Raw genomic sequence first — 23,668 nt, 5'->3', positions numbered from 1 at the left:
CCCCATCTGCTGCTAGGATTCCAGCCAGCCCTATCTGGGTTAGATTTAGCTGCCAGAACCCCAGCCAGCCCTTTCTGGGCTGAGGGCTCCATGCTAAACAGAACCTCAATCCCTGCTGCCAGAACCCCATACAGCCCTTTCTGGTTTAGGGGTAGATTTAGCTGCCAGAACCCCAGCCAGCCCTATCTGGGCTGAGTGTTCCATGCTAAACTGGACAACTCCTGGAGGAATAACGGTCACACACACACACTCGACCACACACACACAGATACATACACACGCCCGCATGCACACACCACACAAACACACACACACACACAGATACACACTTCAATTTCCCATCCGTTTATCATTCCAATGAGACACTGAATGAGCTCAGTCTGTAAATACTCTCACTTCACAAAGTTATCCCCCCGATCTGCTACAGTATACAGTCGAGACTTTGAAGTCAGTGAGTTTGAAGTTAAATCCTCATACACAACTATGTCCCCTGGGTGTTTGCATTGTGAAGCTACAAGATCCAGAGCCAGAAGCTATGTAGCGAATACGCATTTACCCACACCCCCACCCACCCACATTCCCACACCCACACACGAGGGCCCTTCAGAGCTTATACATTCAAATATACAGCTTGTTTAGGCTTTATTTTATCTGGGTTCTTTGTTTCTTTGTTCCGTGTCCAATGGGGCACAACAGTGGAATGAATCTCCCACCCATTCCCTCCCTAAGCCATTATTTTAATTTGTGACATTGTGTTGGTGAGGCTCTATCAGTCTATAGCTCAGAGGGAGGCCGGTGAGTGAGCGCACTTGATAAAATGGAGGACAAGTAAGCAGCAAAAATTGAAGCCCCTTTTCTGAGAAAAGGAACAATAATCATACACTACCAGTCAAAAGGTTGGACACACCTACTCATTCAAGGGTTTTTCTTTATTTTTTACTATTTTTTACATTGTATAATAATAGTGAAGACATCAAAACTATGAAATAACACATATGGAATCAGATAGTAACCAAAAAATCAAATAGCCACCCTTTGCCTTGATGACAGCTTTGCACACTCTTGGCATTCTCTCAAGCAGCTTCATGAGGTAGTCACCTGGATGTGATGGCCCCAGTTGCATTTGCAAACAAATACTTGTTCTGTATGAAATCCACAGCCTAATATGTAAACATAGGGTGTCAGTGAGCAATTGACAGTGAGCTGTCAGCAAAAATAAGCAGAAAGGAAGTTGACAATGGCTTAATAGGCATAAATAAATTGTATTTCTATGGTTGCAGTCCTCAAAGATGGAATTGCATTGAATCAAATTAATCAGATCTAATGATTTACAGTGGCTTGCAAAAGCATTCAATCCCCTTGGCATTTTTCCTATTTTGTTGCCTTACAACCTGGAATTAAAATAGATTTTGGGGGGTTTGAATCATTTGATTTACACAACATGCCTAGCACTTTGAAGATGCAAAATATGTTTTATGTCACGATTGTTTATGGAAGATACGGACCAAGGCGCAGCTTGATAAGCGTACATTTTATTTAGTACTGAACACGAACAAAAACAACAAACAAACTATTTGTGAAGTCCTAGGATACACAAAACAAACCTTTACGGAACAAGATCCCACACCGACTAGTGCCAAACAGGCTGCCTAAGTATTGTCCCCAATCAGAGACAACGAGATACAGCTGCCTCTGATTGGGAACCACCCTGGCCAACATAGATCTAAACGATCTAGAACATCAACATAGAAAAACATAACATAGAAACTACACACCTGGCTCAACATTTAAGAGTCCCCAGAGCCAGGGCGTGACATTTTATTGTGAAACAAACAAGAAAAAAGACAAAAAAACAGAAAACTTGAGCGTGCATAACTATTCACTATTTCCATGTATTTAGCGCCATCCATCATTCCTTCAATTCTGACCAGTTTCCCAGTCCCTGCTGATGAAAAGTATCCCCACAGCATGATGCTGCCACCACCATGCTTCACTGTGGGGATGGTTTTCTCAGGTGATGAAAGGTGTTGGGTTTGCACCAGACAAAGCATTTTTCTTGATGGCCAAAAAGCTCAATTTTAGTCTCATCTGACCAGAGTACCTTCTTCCATATGTTTGGGGAGTTTCCCATAAGCCTTTTTGCGAACACCAAACGTGTTTGCTTATTTTTTTCTTTAAGCAATGGCTTTTTTCTGGCCACTCTTCCGTAAAGCCCAGCTCTGTGGAGTGTACGGCTTAAAGTGGTCCTATGGACAGATACCCCAATCTCCGCTGTGGAGCTTTGCAGCTCCTTCAGGGTTATCTTTGGTCTCTTTGTTGCCTCTCTGATTAATGCCCTCCTTGCCTGGTCCGTGAGCTTTGGTGGGCGACCCTCTCTTGGCAGGTTTGTTGTGGTGCCATATTCTTTCAATTTTTTAATAATGGATTTAAATGGCGCTCCATGGGATGTTTAAAGTTTCAGATATTTTTTTATAACACAACCCTAATCTGTACTCCTCCACAACTTTGTCCCTGACCTATTTGGAGAGCTCCTTGGTCTTCATGGTGCCACTTGCTTGGTGGTGCCCCTTGCTTAGTGGTGTTGCAGACTCTGGGGCCTTTCAGAACAGGTGTATATACAGTGGGGAGAACAAGTATTTGATACACTGCCGATTTTGCAGGTTTTCCTACTTACAAAGCATGTAGAGGTCTGTCATTTTTATCATAGGTACACTTCAACTACGAGCGACGGAATCTAAAACAAAAATCCAGAAAATCACATTGTATGATTTTTAAGTAATTCATTTGCATTTTATTGCATGACATAAGTATTTGATCACCTACCAACCAGTAAGTATTCCGGCTCTCACAGACCGGTTAGTTTTTCTTTAAGAAGCCCTCCTGTTCTCCACTCATTACCTGTATTAACTGCACCTGTTTGAACTCATTACCTGTATAAAAGACACCTGTCCACACACTCAATCAAACAGACTCCAACCTCTCCACAATGGCCAAGACCAGAGAGCTGTGTAAGGACATCAGGGATAAAATTGTAAACCTGCACAAGGCTGGGATGGGCTACAGGACAATAGGCAAGCAGCTTGGTGAGAAGGCAACAACAGTTGGCGCAATTATTAGAAAATGGAAGAAGTTCAAGATGACGGTCAATCACCCTCGGTCTGGGGCTCCATGCATGATCTCACCTCGTGGGGCATCAATGATCATGAGGAAGGTGAGGGATCAGCCCAGAACTACACGGCAGGACCTGGTCAATGACCTGAAGAGAGCTGGGACCACAGTCTCAAAGAAAACCATTAGTAATACACTATGCCGTCATGGATTAATATCCTGCAGCGCACACAAGGTCCCCCTGCTCAAGCCAGCGCATGTCCAGGCCCATCTGAAGTTTGCCAATGACCATCTGGATGATCCAGAGGAGGAATGGGAGAAGGTCATGTGGTCTGATGAGACAAAAATAGAGCTTTTTGGTCTAAACTCCTCTCGCCGTGTTTGGAGGAAGAAGAAGGATGAGTACAACCCCAAGAACACCATCCCAACCGTGAAGCATGGAGGTGGAAACATCATTCTTTGGGGATGCTTTTCTGCAAAGGGGACAGGACGACTGCACCGTATTGAGGGGAGGATGGATGGGGCCATGTATCACGAGATCTTGGCCAACAACCTCCTTCCCTCAATAAGAGCATTGAAGATGGGTCGTGGCTGGGTCTTCCAGCATGACAACGACCCGAAACACACAGCCAGGGCAACAAAGGAGTGGCTCCGTAAGAAGCATCTCAAGGTCCTGGAGTGGCCTAGCCAGTCTCCAGACCTGAACCCAATAGAACATTTTTGGAGGGAGCTGAAAGTCCGTATTCCCCAGCGACAGCCCCGAAACCTGAAGGATCTGGAGAAGGTCTGTATGGAGGAGTGGGCCAAAATCCCTGCTGCAGTGTGTGTAAACCTGGCCAAGACCTACAGGAAACATATGATCTCTGTAATTGCGAACAAAGGTTTCTGTACCAAATATTAAGTTCTGCTTTTCTGATGTATCAAATACTTATGTCATGCAATAAAATGCAAATTAATTACTTAAAAATCATACAATGTGATTTTCTGGATTTTTTTTTAGATTCCGTCTCTCACAGTTGAAGTGTACCTATGATAAAAATTACAGACCTCTACATGCTTTGTAAGTAGGAAAACCTGCAAAATCGGCAGTGTATCAAATACTTGTTCTCCCCACTGTATACTGAGATCATGTGACACAGATTGCACACAGGTGGACTTTATTTAACTAATTATGTGACTTCTGATGGTAATTGGTTGCACCAGATCTTATTTAGGGGCTTCATAGCAAAGGGAGTGAATACATATGCACGCACCACTTTTCCATGATATATAGAAAACCTGTCAGTATTACATTTACATTTTTTTTACATTTTAGTCATTTAGCAGACGCTCTTATCCAGAGCGACTTTCAGTTAGTGAGTGCATACATTTATTTTTATTTAATTTTTTCATACTGGCCCCCCGTGGGAATCGAATCCACAACCCTGGCATTGCAAACGCCATGCCTACCAACTGACCTTCATCCCTGCCGGCCATTCCTTCCCCTACCCTGGACGATGTTGGGCCAATTGTGCGCCGCCCCATGGGTCTCCCGGTCGCGGCCGGCTAGGACAGAGCCTGGATTCGAACCAGGATCTCTAGTGGCACAGTCAGGATCTCTAGTGCCTTAGACCACTGTGCCACTCGGGGGTGTGACCACCATTTGCCTCATGCAGAGCGACACATTTCCTTACATTTGATCAGGCTGTTGATTTTGGCCTATGGAATGTTGTCCCACTCCTCTTCAATGGCTGTGCGAAGTTGCAAGATATTGGCAGGAACTGGAACACGCTGTCATACACGTTGATCCAGAGCACCCCAAACATGCTCAATGGGTGACATGTCTGGTGAGTATGCAGGCCATGGAAGAACTGGGAAATGTTTAGCTTCCAGGAATTGTGTACATATCCTTGCGAAACGGGGCTGTGCATTATAATGCTGAAACATGAGGTGATGGCGGCGGATGAATGGCACGACAGTGGGCCTAAGGATCTCGTCACGGTATCTCTGTGCATTCAAATTGCCATCAACAAAATGCGATTGTGTTCGTTGTCTGTAGCTTATGCCTGCCCATACCCTAACCCCACTGCCACCATGGGGCACTGTTCACAACGTTGACATCAGCAAAACGCTCTCCCACACGACACAATACATATGGTCTGCGGTTGTGAGGCCGGTTGGACGTACTGCCAAATTCTCTAAAATGACATTGTAGGGGGCTTATGGTAGAGAAATTTACATTCAATTCTCTGGCAACAGCTCTGGTGGACATTCCTGCAGTCAGCATGCCAATTGCACGCTCCCTCAAAATGAGACATCTATGGCATTGTGTTGTGTGACAAAACTGCACATTTTAGAGTGGCCTTTTATTGTCCCCCAACACAAGGTGCACCTGCGTAATGATCATGCTGTTTATAACAGCTTCTTGATATGCCACACCTGTCAGGTGGATGGATTATATTGGCAAAGGAGAAATTCTCACTAACAGGTATGAAATACAAATTTGTGCACAACATTTGAGCTAAATAAGCTTTTGTGCATATGGAAAATTTCTGGGATCTTTTATTTCAGCTCATGAAACATGGGACCAACACTTTACATGTTGCGTTTATATTTTTGTTCAGTGTAGAAGCACCATTCGCGCCGATTACAGCTGTGAGTCTTTCTGGGTAAGGCTGTAAGAGCCTTCCACACCTGGATTGTGGAACATTTTCCCACTATTATTTTCAAAATTCTTCAAGCTCTGTCAAATTGGTTGTTGATCATTGCTAGGCAACCATTTTCAGGTCTTGCCATAGATTTTCAAGTAGATTTAAGTCAAAACTGTAACTTGGCCACACTTGGTAAGCAGCTCCAGTGTAGATGTGGCCTTGTGTTTTAGGTTATTGTCCTGCTGAAAGGTGAATTCATCACCCAGTGTCTGATGGATAGCAGACTGAACCAGGTTTTCATCTAGGACTTTGCCTGTGTTTAGCTCCATTCTGTTTCTCTTTTATCCTGAAACTCCCCAGTCCTTAACAATTAAAAGCATACCCATAACATGATGCAGCCACCACTATGCCTGAAAATATGGAGAGTTGTACTCAGTAATGTGTTGTATTGGATTTCCCCCAAAAATAACACTTTGTATTCAGGCTTCCTTCCTTTTCACTCTGTCAATTAGGTTAGTATTGTGGAGTATCTACAATGTTGTTGATCCATCCTCAGTTTTCTCATATCACAGCGATTAAACTCTGTAACTGTTTTAAAGTCACCATTAGCCTCATGATGAAACCCCTGAGTGGTTTCCTTACTCTCCGGCAACTGAGTTAGGAAGGACGCCTGTATCTCTGTAGTGACTGGGTATATTGATACACCATCCAAAGTGTAATTAATAACGTCACCATGCTCAAAAGGATATTCAATGTTTGCTTTTTGATTTTTACCCTTCTTCGCGAGACATTGTTTGAAATTCACTGCTTGACTGAGGGACCTTACAGATAATTGTACAGTATGTGTGGGGTACAGAGATGAGGTAGTCATTCAAAAATCATGTTAAACACAAGTATTGCACACAGAGTGAGTCCTTGCAACTTATTATGTGACTTGTTAAGCTAATATTTTGTCCTGAATGCATTTAGGCTTGCCATAACAAAGGGGTTGAATACATATTGACTCAAAACATTTTAGCTTTTAATTTTTAATTAATTTGTAAACATTTCAAAAAACATAATTTCACTTTGACATTATGGGGTATTTTGTGTAGGCCAGTGACAAAAAATCTAAATTTAATCCATTTTAAATGCAGGCTGTAACATCAAAATGTGTGAAAAGTCCAGGAGTGTTAAGACTTTTAGACGGCACTGTATGTGTCCAGATTTATCTATGTGAGCTTCAGTCAAGTTTTGTGCTTTTTATTTTTTACTTTTTAAGCCTCAGAGCTTCACAATCACTGTAGTTGGAGGAAACATGGGAAAATGATGCTGCAGTTGATAAACTTGTTATCCCAGTTAGGAGACAAGTAGGAGGAAATGGCCATGAAAGATTTTTCTACTTTGTTTACGCCCATTCAGCATCGTTCACACCGTCTTAAGGCTCACCCATCTCTTTAAGAATTCACATGTAAACGCAAGTGAGTCAGCATGGCATTGTCCTCCAGAAAGTAGTCTCTCTACTTAAAGACATCCTCCAGTGATTTTTGAACAACAGCTAATACATTTACAGTTTAGTCATTTAGCAGACACTCTTATCCAGAGCGACTTACTTTTTTCATTATGGCCCCTCGTGGGAATCAAACCCACAACCCTGATATTGCAAGTGCAATGCTCTACCAACTGAGCCACACTGAGCACTGTTTAAATTAAAATGGCTGTATATCATCCATCCAGTGCCCTTTAACGGTTAATTTGTCACAGAAAGATGTGAGGAGAAAATAATTATGATCGTAATTATACAGGCGTTCAGAATCAGAAGTCATACCATGCCTGTAGGGAAGAAAAGCTCTATAAGAAAAGAGCTAGCACTACAAAGACAGACAAGGAAGGAATGTTTTATGTGAGAAACGTATTGAATACGGGCCCTGACTGCCAGAGGGAAGGCTTTATAAGAACAGTCCTAGGCTAGAGAGAAACCTAGCTGGAAAGAATTCCCAGGTCTATGAGACAGGAGAGAGAAAAGTAACACACGGAGAGCTCTCCCTTCTATTTCACTTGTATGCATAGGATTCAAAAACAGGAAGCTGATTCAACATTGTAGACTGAATGGTAGCGCAAAGCTAAGTGCTTTAGGTGCTGGAAAGTTCACTGTGTTGACATGCTGAAAGTCTCTCTCCACTTCTGACTCCTGACTCAGTCTGAATGATTAATCACATTCACACACCTGCCATCGGGGTGAGAATTTATCTGCATCGCAAAGGACAGCCACAGTGTCTCTCACTCTCTCCGTATTGGCCACAGTAGCTATCACTGTGTCTCTCACTCTCTCCGTATCGGCCACAGTAGCTATCAATGTGTCTCTAACTCTCTCCGTATCGGCCACAGTAGCTATCACTGTGTCTCTCACTCTCTCCGTATCGGCCACAGTAGCTATCACTGTGTCTCTCACTCTCTCCGTATCGGCCACAGTAGCTATCACTGTGTCTCTCACTCTCTCCGTATCGGCCACAGTAGCTATCACTGTGTCTCTCACTCTCTCCGTATCGGCCACAGTAGGCTATCACTGTGTCTCTCACTCTCTCCGTATCGGCCATAGTAGCTATCACTGTGTCTCTTACTCTCTCCGTATCGGCCACAGTAGCTATCACTGTGTCTCTCACTCTCTCCGTATCGGCCACAGTAGCTATCACTGTGTCTCTCACTCTCTCCGTATCAGCCACAGTAGCTATCACTGTGTCTCTCACTCTCTCCGTATCGGCCACAGTAGCTATCACTGTGTCTCTCACTCTCTCCGTATCGGCCACAGTAGCTATCACTGTGTCTCTCACTCTCTCCGTATCGGCCACAGTAGGCTATCACTGTGTCTCTCACTCTCTCCGTATCGGCCACAGTAGCTATCACTGTGTCTCTCACTCTCTCCGTATCGGCCACAGTAGGCTATCACTGTGTCTCTCACTCTCTCCGTATCGGCCACAGTCCTCTGTGTCCATATGATCTAACACCTACACCCCCTGTCCTCTGTGTCCATATGATCTAACCCCTACACCCCCTGTCCTCTGTGTCCATATGATCTAACCCCTACACCCCCTGTCCCCTGTGTCCATATGATCTAACCCCTACACCCCCTGTCCCCTGTGTCCATATGATCTAACCCCTACACCCCCTGTCCATATGATCCAACCCCTACACCCCCTGTCCTCTGTGTCAATATGATCCAACCCCTACAGCCCCTGCCCTCTGTGGCCATCTGTTCTTACCTCCACGGGGAACTTCCTGTCGTTGATGCTGTGTTCTGACCCTGCTGATCCGTTACTCTGACCCCAATGGAACTCAATCTTCTCCGCCTTGAAGCGTCCAGGCAGTCCTGCCCCCCGTACAAAGTATTCATCCTTCAGCAGCACAGCCACTGGGGAGAGATGGGAGAGTGAATACAAATGAGTATAGGGAATATTAGTAGAGAAACAGAAGCGACTCTCACTCACATTTAAAAGCTGATTATTTATTTTTCGTCAATCAAAAACATAACAATTTGGCCGTCAATAGCTTTCATCAGATAGATAGATTAGATAGATAGATAGAGGGCATGGGGAGGAGAGGAAGAGACTAAAAAGTAGATAAGGGTAGAAGATAAGAGGAGAGGGAAAGCAACCCCCCTCCAGGTCTCTGATCACTACTTTGTTTCCTTTTCTGTCTCCCTCTCCTCCAACCCTAACCACTCAGCCCCTACCCAGATGGTCATGCGCCGTCGCAATCTTCGCTCTCTCTCTCCCACTACTCTCTCCTCTTCTATCCTATCATCTCTCCCTTCTGCTAAATCCTTCTCCCTTCTGTCTCCTGATTCTGCCTCTTCGACCCTACTCTCCTCCCTTTCCGCATCCTATGACTCGCACTGTCCCCTTTCCTCCCGGCCGGCTCGGCCCTCCCCTCCTGCTCCGTGACTAATTGCGAGGCCGCTCCTACCAGGTGACGTGGAGAGGATTTGTGTCTGCACCACATACTCTCACTACTGGTGTCCCCCAGGGCTCGATTCTAGGTCCTCTCCTCTTCTCTCTATACACCAAGTCACTCGGCTCCGTCATATCCTCACATGGTCTCTTCTATCATTGCTATGTGGATGACACTCAACTACTTTTCTCATTCCCCCCTTCTAACACCCGGTGGTGACACGCATCTCTGTGTGTCTAGCATATATCTCAACTTGGATGTCGGCCCACCACCTCATGCTCAACAAGACGGAACTGCCCACTCAAAGACCTCTCCATCACGGTTGACAACTCCACAGTGTCACCCTCCCAGAGTGCAAAGAACCTTGGGGTGACCCTGGACAACACCGTGTCGTTCTCTGCAAACATCAAAGCAGTGACCCACTCCTGCAGGTTCATGCTCTACAACATCCGTAGAGTACCACCCTACCTCACACAGGAAGCGGCGCAGGTCCTAATCCAGGCACTTGTTCTCTCCCGTCTGGAATACTGCAACTCGCTGTTGGCTGGCCTCCCCGCTAGTGCCATCAAACCCCTGCAACTTATCCAGAACGCAACAGCCTGCCTGGTTTTCAACCTTCCCAAGTTCTCTAATGTCACCCCGCTCCTCCGCACACTCCACTGGCTTCCAGTTGAAGCTCGTATCCACTACAAGACCATGGTGCCTACCTACAGAACAGCAAGAGGAACTGCCCCTCCCTACCTTCAGGCTATGCTCAAACTCTACACCCCAACCCAAGCACTCCGTTCTGCCACCTCAGGTCTCTTGGCCCTCCCACCCCTAAGGGAGGACAGCTCCCGCTTAGCCCAGTCCAAGCTCTTCACTGTCCTGGCACCCCAATGGTGGAACAAGCTTCCCCCTGAAGCTAGGACAGCAGAGTCCCTGCCCATCTTCTGAAAACATCTGAAACCCTACCTCTTCAAACAGTATCTTCAATTATCCTCCTCCTCACCTTGAGGTGGTTTAGGTATTTCTATTTGATTTGTCGTTATAAAAATAAGCTTTTATAGTGTTCCAACGCACATGATTTGTTTTCATAGTTGTAAAAAAGGCACTCAACAAATAAAATGTATTTAACATTTAAAAATCTGTTTTTATTTTTTCATTTTTACATATAGCTTACAATAACAAACTAATGAAAATGTAATTATGTTCTCAAAGTACTGCTAGAGTGTAAAATACACATATTTAGGAAAAGTCAGGGACAGGTGGGTTCAAGGTTTTTATAGAAATTGTGTTATTGAAATCACAACATTTAAAACGGTCAGATTGACTATCTTGGCGGATCTAGTGTTAAATAGGCTCCAACGCTTCATAAGGCTTTGTTACTGTAGTCCAACTCTTCAACTAGAAACCCTCAGCTGAATGTGAAAGCTTTGAACACTTACAGTGACAAATTGAGCTTTGCCCAGCGTCTTAAGGATACGGGCCCTTTTCTATGGTATTACCTCCCCACGACATAATTTCCTGTCACGAACTCCACACACTCCTTTCACGAACTCGGATACCTCCTGCGCCTCGACCTGTTGTTTCGGCCTGTTGTTTCCGAAGTGGTATTTTTAGTTTTTACATTTTGTTCTTAAGTGTTTGTGTCAACACCTGCTACCAGCTAGCCAGATAGCTAGCTAGCTAGGTTGCAATGGTGCCCGCTTCGCCTGGAATAGCTAACAAACGTTTCCAGCGCTGTAGAAGCTGTGTTTATTACGCTCTTGTCCGAGACAATATTGACAATCCGGAGTTCCAATGTGGCAATTGTTTGCTTGCGGAGGATTACAGGAATGAGGTGGTTATCCTTAGCAAGCAAATGTAAATTCTGCGGGAACTTATGGGTAAAACGCAAATTGGAACTTTCTCATTCTCAACTCCTGTCGCTGGACGCCGCTCGGGCCTGATGGATGTATCCCCGCCTTGTCATTTGTCCCTATCCGAATGGCCTGTGCTACCTGGAACTTGCCTGCCAAGGAAGTCATATCCATCTGCTTCTCCTCCTCCATCTTGTAGTGGAGTAGACGGAGAACAGCAAGAGGATTGTTCCAATCAGCGCTGGTACCATGTCACAAGTCGTGGAAACCGAAGGCAGCGGCATGCTGCTAAGCGGACCAAAGCGTCTGCGAGAGGTTCGGAGCAGATTGACATAAGGAATAGCTTCCTTGCACTGGTGCCTGATCTACCCGCGCCTTCATCGCTGGTATTGCCTGCGACGGCTGTGCTGAATCCAACTACGCTGACTCCAGCAGCGGCTTGGTTGTCGAAGTTTGGCTCCTTTTCCTCTCTTTGGATCTGACGGGGCACTGCCTGCTGTGGGATGTCTGGACCTATCGCTGGGAGCAGCGGGCATATGCTATCCTGCTTCTCGTGGGCCCGTGAAAGGTTCAGCGAATTGTGTGAGGGGTAGGAGTGGGCGGATTTCTGCCCCTCTAAATGCCCTGAATGTCTCTGCTGATCCTACAGCTATTGTATGCAGTAATCATGTGCCTATGAACCAGAGTTATACTGTTAGCACTGAGGTGATGTGCATTAGTAGGAAGTCCACTGTGTGCAGCTCACGCTGCACTAACATAAATAACATGAGCATGTCTATTTCTGCTAACCTTCCCAGTAAAGCAATGAAAACAATCAAGCATCCCAGAAAAGTACTAAAAATAGCCCACGTTAACAGCTTAAGAAACAAGGTTCATGAAATCAATAATTTGCTAGTAACAGATGACATTCATATTCTGACAATCTCTGAAACTCACTTAGATAATACCTTTGATGATATGAACTGATACGCAAAACGACACCGGATTCAAAACGTAGAATTTTTACATTTAAATTATTATATAAAAATCTTGCTACCAATAGCATGTTATTTATATGGGGGATACAATCTTCCCAGCTCTGCAGATTTTGCTGCGAAGAGACAGAATCATTAGATAATTTGTTTTGGTACTGTCCATTTGTAGCTTGTTTTTGGACACAGGTCCAGGAATGGCTAAAGGATTGCAATATTTACCTGGAGCTAACCTTGCAGATAGCATTACTGGGTGATCTGAAAAGTCATAGTCAATCGATCAATAATATAATAATACTTTTAGCCAAAAAAAATATTTTCAATTTACAATCTGTAGAAACAATGAGAATAGAAAGGTTCAGAACCTTTGTAAAACATCACAGTACAGTTGAAAAATATATGGCAAATAGAAATCCTATATGGATGGTGTTAAGAGATAGATGGGTGGTGTTGAATGGAGTTGAAGGATGGGACTAATAACAACTAACAACAACTGATTACAAGATAACTAATAATGTAAGCATACTGTGTCCATAATAAGTATATAGGTTGTAGGTTGGGAGCTTTTGTGAAAGAGCACAGTTAGAAAGATATGGCATATAGAAGCAAACTGGATGGACATCATGAAAATAATCGGAGAGGTTGAGAGTAGAAGAAGTTCAGGAGAAAAAACAAACACAATATAATGATTGTAAAATGTACTGTGTCCATAAAATGTATATAGTAAGTATAAGCTGGAAGTAGAGGCCTAAGCATTGTTGTTCACTAGTTTACTCCAATTAGGGAAAGGGTGGTGGGGTTGGAAAGTAATAAAGGGGAATATAAAAAATACAAATAAAGGATATGTATGTGTATGTATGTATGTATGTATGTATGTATGTATGTATGTATGTGTGTATATGTATAAACATTCAGGGATTGGAAGTGATGCAGACAATTACATTTATGGAAGTTACAATCTATCTGCAATATTAAGCTGATCTACTCCCTAAAAAAATATTAATAATACCTTTGATGATATAGTGGTAGCAATACATGGTTACAACCTCTACAGAAAATACAGAAATGCTAAAGGTGGAGGTGTTGCCGTTTGTATTCAGAACCACATTCATGTAAAGCTTAGAGAGGATCTCATGTTAAATACTGTTGAAGTAATATGGCTACAGGTTAATCTGCCTCACCTAAAGCCCATTCTAGTGGGAAGCTGCTATTGACCACCAAGTGCTAACAGTCGGTATCTGGCTAACATGTGTGAAATGCTTGATACGGTATATGATATCAACAGAGAGGTATATTTTCTGGGTGATTTAAATATTGACTGGCTTTTATCAAGCTGCCCACTCAAGAAACTCAAACTGTAACTACTGCCTGCCACCTGGTTCAGGTTATCAGTCAACGTACCAGGGTAGTTACAAACAGAACCGTAATTAAATAATAAACATGTATAAATTAAATCTTTACTAATGCTGCAGAAATTTGCTTTAAATCAGTATCCAAATCCATTGGATGTAGTGATCACAATATAGTAGCCATTACTAGGAAAAGCAAAGTTCCAAAGGCTGGGTCTAATATAGTGTATAAGAGGTCATACAATAAGTTGTGTAGTGATTCCTATGTTGTGGTGTGTAATGAGGAGCAACCAGAGGAGGAGCAACCAGACGCTGCACTTGACACATTTATGAAATGGCTTATTCCAGTGAAAATGACTGGAAAAACTGTTAAATCCCCGTGGATTGATGAGGAATTGAAACATTTTATGGTTGAGAGGGAAGAGGCAAAAGGAATGGCTAATAAGTCTGGCTGCACAACCAATTGGCAGACGTACTGCAAATTGAGAGATCATGTGACTAAACTGAGAAAGAAGAAGAAACTATACTATGAAACAAAGATAAATGACATAAAGAATAATAATAAAAAGCCTTGGAACACCTTAAATGACATTTTGGGCAAAAAGGCAAACTCAGCTCCATCGTTCATTGAATCAGATGGCTCATTCATCACAAAACCCACTGATATTGCCAATTACTTTAACGATTTTTAAATTGGCAAGATTAGCAAACTTAGGCATGACATGCCAGCAACAAACGCTGACCCTACACATCCAAGTATAACTGATCAAATTCTGAAAGACAAGCATTGTCATTTTGAATTCCGTAAAGTGGGTGTGAAAGAAGTGAACAAATTATTGTTGTCTATCAACAATGACAAGCCACCGGGGACTGGATGGAAAATTACTGAGGATAATAGCGGACAACATTGCCACTCCTATTTGCCATATCTTCAATCTAAGCCTACTAGAAAGTGTGTGCCCTCAGGCCTAGAGGGAAGCAGATGTAATTCCGCTACCCAAGAATAGTAAAGCCCCCTTTACTGGCTCAAATAGCCGACCAATCAGCCTGTTACCAACCCTTAGTATACTTTTTGAAAAAATTGTGTTTGACCAGATACAATGCTATTTTACTGTAAACAAATTGACAACAGACTTTCAGCACGCTTATAGGGAAGGACATTCAACAAGCATGGCACTTACACAAATGACTGATGATTGGCTGAGAGAAATTGATGATAAAAAGATTGTGGGAGCTGTTTTGTTAGACTTCAGTGCGTCTTTTGACATTATCGATCATAGTCTGCTGATGGAAAAACGTATGTGTTATGGCTTTACACCCCCTGCTATATTATGGATAAAGAGTTACCTGTCTTACAGAACACAGAGTGTGTTCATTAATAGAAGCCTCTCCAACATAATCCAGGTAGAATCAGGAATGACCCAGGGCAGCTGTCTAGGCCCCTTACTTTTTTCAATCTTTACTAATGACATGCCACTGGCCTTGAGTAAATCCAGTGTGTCTATGTATGCGGACAACTCAACACTATACATGTCAGCTACTACAGCGAGTGAAATCACTGCAACATTTAACCAAGAGTTGCACTTAGTTTCAGAGTGGGTGTCAAGGAATAAATTAATCCTAAATATTTCAAAAACTAAAAGCATTGTATTTGGGACAAATCATTCACTAAACCCTAAACCTCAACTAAATATTGTAATAAATAATGTGGAAATGTAACAAGTTGAGGTGACTAAACTGCTTGGAGTAACCCTGGATTGTAAACTGTCATGGTCAAAACATGTTGTAGCTGGGGAGAAGTCTGTCCATAATAAAGTGCAGCTCTGCCTCTTTAACAACACTATCAACAAGGCAGGTCCTACAGGCTCTAGTTTTGTCGCACCCAGACTACTGTTCAGTCATGTGGTCAGGTGCCACAAAGAGAGACCTCGGAAAATTACAATTGGCCTTAAATGTACACGGAGAGCTAACATTAATAATATGCATGTAAATCTCTCATGGCTCAAAGTGGAGGAGAGATTGACTTCATCACTACTTGTTTTTGTAAGAAGTGTTGACATGCTGAATGCACCGAGGTGTCTGTTTAAACTACTAGCACACAGCTCGGACACCCATGCATACCCCACAAGGCATGCCACCAAAGGTCTCTTCACAGTCCACAAGTCCAGAACAGACTATGGGAGGCGCACAGTACTACATAGAGCCATGGCTACATGGAACTCTATTCCACATCAGGTAACTGATGCAAGCAGTAGAATCAGATTTATAAAACAGATAAAAATACACCTTATGGAACAGTGGGGACTGTGAAGAGACACACAAACAGGCACAGACACACATACACATGATAAGACACGCACTCTACAGACACGTACACATGGTAAATATGTTATAGTGGAGTAGTGGCCTGAGGGAACACACTAAATGTATTGGGTAAAGTGTCATGAAATGTAATGTCATGTAATATTTTAAATTGTATATAACTGTCTTAATGTTGCTAGACCCCGGAGGAGTAGCTGTTGAATGGGGATCCTTAATACAAAATGAAGCCATCAATTAACCCCTGCAACCTACAGTAAACACGCTCTGTCAAAAGATATCTGTGATCGATCAAAGGGGCTTGGACCATCTTGCTGGCTACAGCCTTCCCTGGGCTTTTTACATTTAAATACATTATCAAACACAGTTTAATTAGCATTAATGATTCACTATTTTTTTTTCATCATGAGGCAAGCAAGAGGACAGACAAAACATGACTTTGCAGTTTGCTTTGAAGTTAGTTACAGCTTGTCTTGTTGAAGTATTCCCCCTTCAGGAGTTGGAGTTTGGAAATGCAATTATAAGTAAAGGCTGTGTGTGGTGTAAACACTAAACACTGATGCTGGATTTCTAGTAGTCCCGCTGAGTTTGTCTGAGTCACACAACACCTGGGCCTATATTAGAAGAGTGATGTGCTGATCTAGGATTAGTTATGCCTTTTAGATCATAATGAAAAATATTATATGGACAGGGGGGTCATGATCCTAGAACAGCACTCCTCCTATACTGAGACGCTTTATGAATACAGGCCCTGAAACTCCATCGTATGTGAACAACTCTGACATTTCCCTTGTCTGTCTGTGGCGTGGTAGCTAAGTGAGTGTGCTCTGTGCATGTTTCGATTAATCCATAACCCTTGAACATCTCTCTAGCTGATATTATTAGCGAGATTAGGCCCCTGAATCCCCCTGACTGTTATAGGTGGATTAAGCCTAGCTGGACCCTCCAGATGAGATGCAGCTACAGCAAGGCTTCTTTTATTAACAAAGCCAACTGAGGAGGAGAGGAGAGGAGAGGAGAGGAGAGGAGAGGAGAGGAGAGGAGAGGAGAGGAGAGGAGAGGAGAGGAGAGGAGAGGAGAGGAGAGGAGAGGATGAGCATGAGGACAAACAAACCCAGAGTGACTGTAAAAAAAACAGCTGTGGAACAAGCAGTGTCACGGGATGGAGGGAGGGAAGGAGGGAGAGAGGGGGGGAAGAAAGTGAGAGAAAGAGAGAGAGGGGAGATGGAGGGAGAGAGGGAAAGAGAGAAAGAGAGAGAGGTAGACAGGACAAAAGACAGTGGAAGAGATGGACAGTATGAATGAGGGGAAAGAGTGTGAGACAAAGTGACAGAGACAGAGAGAGAAGAAAGACAGAAAGAAAGAAAGACAGAAAGAGAGAGAGAGAGAGAGAGAGAGAGAGAGAGAGAGAGAGAGAGAGAGAGAATGTGTAGAGGGGACTTGATGTGTGTAGTGGGCTGAGCTGAGCTCCTGTGCAGAGCAGAGAGAGGAGCTGGCTGTACATGTCTACCAGGCTAGGGTTTGTTAAGCTAAAGAGGCTCAGCATGCAGTGAAAAGGCCCCAGATTCAGGAGATTTTCACAAGCTCCTTAAAGCACACTGAAAACATACAGCCCCACAGCTGAAAACCAATCCCCCTGCTATGGATAGTGTCATAGACAACAGTCACCCACACATACATATACAAAGACACACACACACACACACGCAGAAGCACACAGAAGAGGAGATGAGTGGAGAGTAGTGTTGCCACGATACCAGGTTTAGTATCACATCCGGATACCATCACGATACTTGATTCCAAAACGACACCACAACAAACAAAAAAAAGACATTTTAGCCAAAGTCACAGAATGGCACTTCATCCAGACAGATAAACTCAGCTACTGCTCTGTTCTATCGTTGGGCATCTTTTGAGTTAAGTGTCAATACATTTAAACATTTTTATGTCAAATTTTTTTGATACAGCCATGTATGCATTAATTAATCAATTATACTTTTTTTTAAACTTCAAATCAACCTACAAAATAACATAACGGTAATCATTTATTTGAATGAAAAAAACAGGGTAAAGCAAGATGTAGCCTAGGTTTATTCACAATACCAGTGAATGCATTATATTTAATAGGAGTGTGTGCATGCATTGGGTTATTGAGCGTGTTTTAGCTGATTTCATGGGTAGTGAATTCAGCTGTAAACTAACAAGGAAGGTTAGCCTACAATTAAAGCTGGAAGCTACCGGTATTGGTCTTGCATTGTAAAAGTGTTCTGACCTCTAATTACATTGTTTTGCGAACTGTAATGAACAGTTAAAACATTTCTACATGCCGTGTTGCATTATTCAAGTGTGTTAACTTCTATGCAGAGTTGGGCTCTGGGATGTAACAACCGTTGAGCATCTGATTTTATGGTTGATTGTGGAGGAAGGGGGTTGAGTGTGTTGGAGTATGTGAGTATGTGCGTGTGTGTTTGTCCCGCATCTGTTGTGGGGGGGGTGGGGATGTTGGGGGGAGTATGGGATGGACCACGGTAATTGTTTGCTAGGATAATAATTGCTTGTCAATAAATTAAATGTAATACAATGGCAATCCGGGGTACATGTTAAAATCCTACGCATGAACTGCCGACATTATTACGCATATTAATTCATAATGATTGAAAATAAGATATGCAAGATATTTGAATAGATATATATTTTTAAATAGTTATATATATATATATATATATATATATATATATATATACAGTCATGGCCAAAATTGTTGGCACCCCTGAAATTTTTCCAGAAAATGAAGTATTTCTCACAGAAAAGTATTGAAATTACACATGTTTTGCTATGCACATGTTTATTTCCTTTGTGTGTATTGGAATAACACAAAAAAAACAGGAAAAAAGCAAATTTGACATAATTTCACACAAAACTCAAAAAATGGGCCGGACAAAATGATTGGCACCCTTAACTTAATATTTAGTTGCACACCCTTTGGAAAAAATAACTGAAATCAGTCGCTTCCTATAACCATCAATAAGCTTCTTACACCTCTCACCCGGAATTTTGGACCACTCTTCTTTTGCAAACTGCTCCAGGTCTCTCATATTGGATGGGTGCCTTTTCCCAACAGCAATTTTAAGATCTCTCCACAGGTGTTCAATGGGATTAAGATCTGGACTCATTGCTGGCCACTTCAGAACTCTCCAGCGCTTTGTTGCCATCCATTTCTGGGTGCTTTTTGAAGTATGTTTGGGGTCATTGTCCTGCTGGAAGACCCATGATCTCGGACGCAAACCCAGCTTTCTGACACTGGGCCCTACATTGCGACCCAAAATCCTTTGGTAATCCTCAGATTTCATGATGCCTTGCACACAGTCAAGGCACCCAGTGCCAGAGGCAGCAAAACAACCCCAAAACATCTTTGAACCTCCACCATATTTGACTGTAGGTACTGTGTTCTTTTCTTTGAAGGCTTCATTACATTTTCGGTAAACAGTAGAACGATGTGCTTTACCAAAAAGCTCTATCTTGGTCTCATCTGTCCATAAGACGTTCTCCCAGAAGGAATTTGGCTTACTCATGTACATTTTGGCAAACTGTAGTCTTGCTTTTTTATGTCTCTGTGTCAGCAGTGGGGTCCTCCTGGGTCTCCTGCCATAGCGTTTCATTTCATTCAAATTTCGACGTATAGTTCGCGCTGACACTGATGCACCCTGAGCCTGCAGGACAGCTTGAATTTCTTTGGAACTTGTTTGGGGCTGCTTATCCACCATCCGGACTATCCTGCGTTGCAACCTTTCATCAATTTTTCTCTTCCGTCCACGTCCAGGGAGATTAGCTACAGTGCCATGGGTTGCAAACTTCTTGATCATGTTGCGCACTGTGGACAAAGGAACATCTAGATCTCTGGAGATGGACTTGTAACCTTGAGATTGTTGATATTTTTCCACAATTTTGGTTCTCAAGTCCTCAGACAGTTCTCTTTTCCTCTTTCTGTTCTCCATGCTTAGTGTGGCACACACAGAAACACAATGCAAAGACTGAGTCAACTTCTCTCCTTTTTATCTGCTTTCAGGTGTGATTTTTAGATTGCCCACACCTGTTACTTGCCCCAGGTGAGTTTAAAGGAGCATCACATGCTTGGAACAAACTTATTTATCCACAATTTTGAAAGGGTGCCAATAACTTTGTCCGGCCCATTTTTTTAGTTTTGTGTGAAATTATGTCAAATTTGCTTTTTTCCTGTTTTTTTTTGTGTTATTCCAATACACACAAAGGAAATAAACATGTGCATAGCAAAACATGTGTAATTTCAATACTTTTCTGTGAGAAATACTTCATTTTCTGGAAAAATTTCAGGGGTGCCAACAATTTTGGCCATGACTGTATATATATAGAGAGAGAGAGAGAGGTGACAGCATTGGAAATGCTTTTGGCGGTTAATCTGCTTCTGTTTTGTGGGTGGCACTGTGTGCTGTTTTCGATGGATGGGTCCTGGCCTCTCGGGGCCCTAGGGATCCGGAGGGACGTGGGTGGGATGCTGATCACTGGGATGACGACTCAACTTGAGATGGGGAGGGGCTTTAGCGGGGGAATTAGTGGAGAACAATTGAAGGGTTACTTAGTAGCAATGCAAATATCACGGTACAGCTATATGGACACTCAATCATTACGGTATTTTTTATTGGTACGCAAGGTAGATGGATTATTTTAAATACGTTATTGGACCATAAACAGATATGGCTCATTAACCTTTACGGACCAAATAATGATGGTGCACACTTCTTTGACAATATATATATAATAAATTATCAACCCTGCAAGCAATTCAAGACAAAATTATTATATTATTATAATACTGTTTTAAATAGCTCAATGGACCGTAAAGGAAATCACACCACAAACAATCACCCACATGCTCTTAAGGAAATTGTGAAATTCATGGATGTATTAGAACTAGTAGATATATGGAGGCTTAAATATCCTGATCTAGTGAGATATACATGGCGGAGACTCAATCAAGCTAGTCGTCTTGACTTCTTTCTTATCTCATTCTCGTTGGCACCAAAAGTTTAAAAAGTGTTATAGGGGACAGAATGCGGTCGGACCATCATATAATTGGCATAGACATTACTCTTACTGAATTTCCACGTGGGCGAGGATATTGGAAATTTAATCAAAGCCTATTGGATGATAATTTATTTTTAACTAGGACAAAGGAATTTATAACTGACTTTTTCCGGCATAACATAGGTACAACAAATCCCCTTATTGTATGGGACACCTTTAAATGTGCCTTTAGAGGCCATGCAATTCAGTACTCATCTCGAAAACAAAAGCAATTCAGGTCAAAAGAGTTTATACTAACAAAGGAAATAGAAAGTCTAACAGAACAGATAGATGGCAATAAAACCGGTAACATAGAGGCTCAGAATAAATTAGAGGAAAAACAAAAATAAATTGAGAAACTTATTCAAGAAAGATCAAGTGTAATATATTATAAAAGTAAAGCAATATGGGGAAAAAATGCACCAAATTCTTTTTTAATCTTCAACATAGGAATGCTACCAAAAATAATTTAATGAAACTGGTTACACCCATGATTCACCAAATTATATTTTGAAGGAGGAAACAAAGAACTTTAAGCATATGTTTTTGTTTCAGTCGCTTCCATCTCCTCTAACTGAAGCTAATTGTAGAGATTTTTTTCTATTGATAATGTAAAATTAACAGCCATGTGAAGGTGAAATTACAGAGGAGGAACTTCTGGATGCAATTAAAGACTTTAAGTCCGGGAAAACTCCAGGGTTGGATGGCATACCAGTCGAGGTATACCAAAACCTTTTTGATATACTAAGAGGACCGTTAGTAGCATGTTTTAACCACTCCTATGTAAATGGTAGATTATCTGATACTCAAGAAGAAGGTCTGATCTCATTATTACTGAAACAGGATACAAGTGGAAAATATAAAGATCCAGTCCATAAAAAAAATTGGAGGCCCCTTACACTTCAATGTTTTGATGCAAACATTCTAGCAAAATGTATAGCGCACAGAATTAAAAAGGTATTGTCGGATATTATTCAGTCTAATCAGACAGGTTTTTTACATGGAAGATACATTGGAGATAATATAAGGCAAGTTTTGGAAACAATAGAACACTATGGAAAATCTGGGAAACCAGGCCTGCTATTCATAGCAGACTTCGAAAAGGCATTTGGAAATTTCTCCCAAGGATGAACCAAACTTGTGGAGGTCTACACATTATTTTCTGAGGTCTTGGCTAATTTCTGTTTGATTTTCCCATGATTTCAAGCAAAGAGGCACTGAGTTTGAAGGTAGGCCTTGAAATACATCCACAGGTACACCTCCAATTGATTCAAATTATGTCAATTAGCCTATCAGAAGCTTCTAAAGCCATGACATCATTTTCAGGAATTTTCCGAACTGTTTAAAGGCACCGTCAACTTAGTGTATGTAAACTTCTGACCCACTGGAATTGTGATACAGTGAATTATAAGTGAAATAATCTGTCTGTAAACAATTGTTGGAAAAATTACTTGTGTCATGCACAGAGTAGACGTCCTAACTGATAGTTTGTTAACAATAGATTTGTGGAGTGGTTGAAAAACGACTTTTAATGACTACAACCTAAGTATATGTAAACTTCCGACTTCAACTGTATACACATACCATATAAACCTCACACACACTACATTGACACTCCCACACACATTCATATACACTACATACGTACACATACACAGACAAACACAGTTTAAAGCCAAAGTGGTTCAAGGCACCATGCAGGGAAAGTTGTAAAATCAATCAGGATCAACTTTTAAGATCTAGACCCTTTGTGCTTAAGTGTCGGCAGAAACATGCAAGGTGAAGTTTAACACTATGTAAAGCCAAAACTGAACGTTCACACATCATAATCGAATAGTGTGTATTTATGTATCGTCTCGACCCACCCTGATAAAGAATTAAAAACCTAAGCCTGTTCTACTCCAATAGTTCTGTTGAAGTGAAGGAATGCTGACCTGTTTTCTGACCTGAACATTGAGGAAAGCACCCACCTCTGTTTCACCCTGCTAAGGAAGTGAAAATCTGTTGAATTCAAAGAGTGCTGAATGAATGAATGAATGAATGAATGAATGAATGAATGAATGAGGGCACGCTGACCTGTCTTCCCTGTGTTCTTCATGGAGGTCTTGTTGGACGACTCAGCGTTGAACCCATTGAGGGTCAGCTCCTGGTACTCCTGAGACACCTGAGCATCCTCATCTGAAATATCCACTGGTGATTGGTTCCTCTCCACACACTCAGGGTAGGAGGAGGCCCAACCCCCAGACCCGTGGGTCCCTACAGGAAGAGACAGAGTCAGTTATACCATCCACAGCACTAAGATCTGGGCCTGTATTTTAAAAGCGTCTCAGAGTACTACAGTTCCTAAACAGAGACAGAGAGTGAAACCCCACCTCCCACCTCTCTCTTTGCAGTGAAAGAGACAGTAGAGCCAGTAGAAAAAT

At 42.3% G+C, this 23,668-nt stretch overlaps 1 protein-coding gene across 1 annotated transcript in view; it reads right to left on the bottom strand.

Annotated features, from left to right (window-relative positions):
* LOC311134172 (receptor-type tyrosine-protein phosphatase gamma-like) overlaps nucleotides 1-23,668 on the bottom strand; it is a 229,138-nt gene that overhangs the window by 61,905 nt on the left and 143,565 nt on the right. Inside the window, exons 3-4 of the mRNA XM_084167783.1 lie at nucleotides 23,322-23,501; nucleotides 8,978-9,126 (exon numbers count right to left, since the gene is read on the bottom strand). Coding sequence (XP_084023909.1) covers nucleotides 8,978-9,126; nucleotides 23,322-23,501 — 329 coding nt within the window. The remainder of the gene's footprint in view (nucleotides 1-8,977; nucleotides 9,127-23,321; nucleotides 23,502-23,668) is intronic.

Source organism: Coregonus lavaretus (genome assembly GCF_964263955.1).
Source record: "Coregonus lavaretus genome assembly, chromosome: 8".
NCBI classification, from domain to species: Eukaryota; Metazoa; Chordata; class Actinopteri; order Salmoniformes; family Salmonidae; genus Coregonus; species Coregonus lavaretus.
The sequence above is the reverse complement of the archived record's forward strand: the minus strand, read 5'-3'. Positions and strand labels throughout refer to the sequence as shown.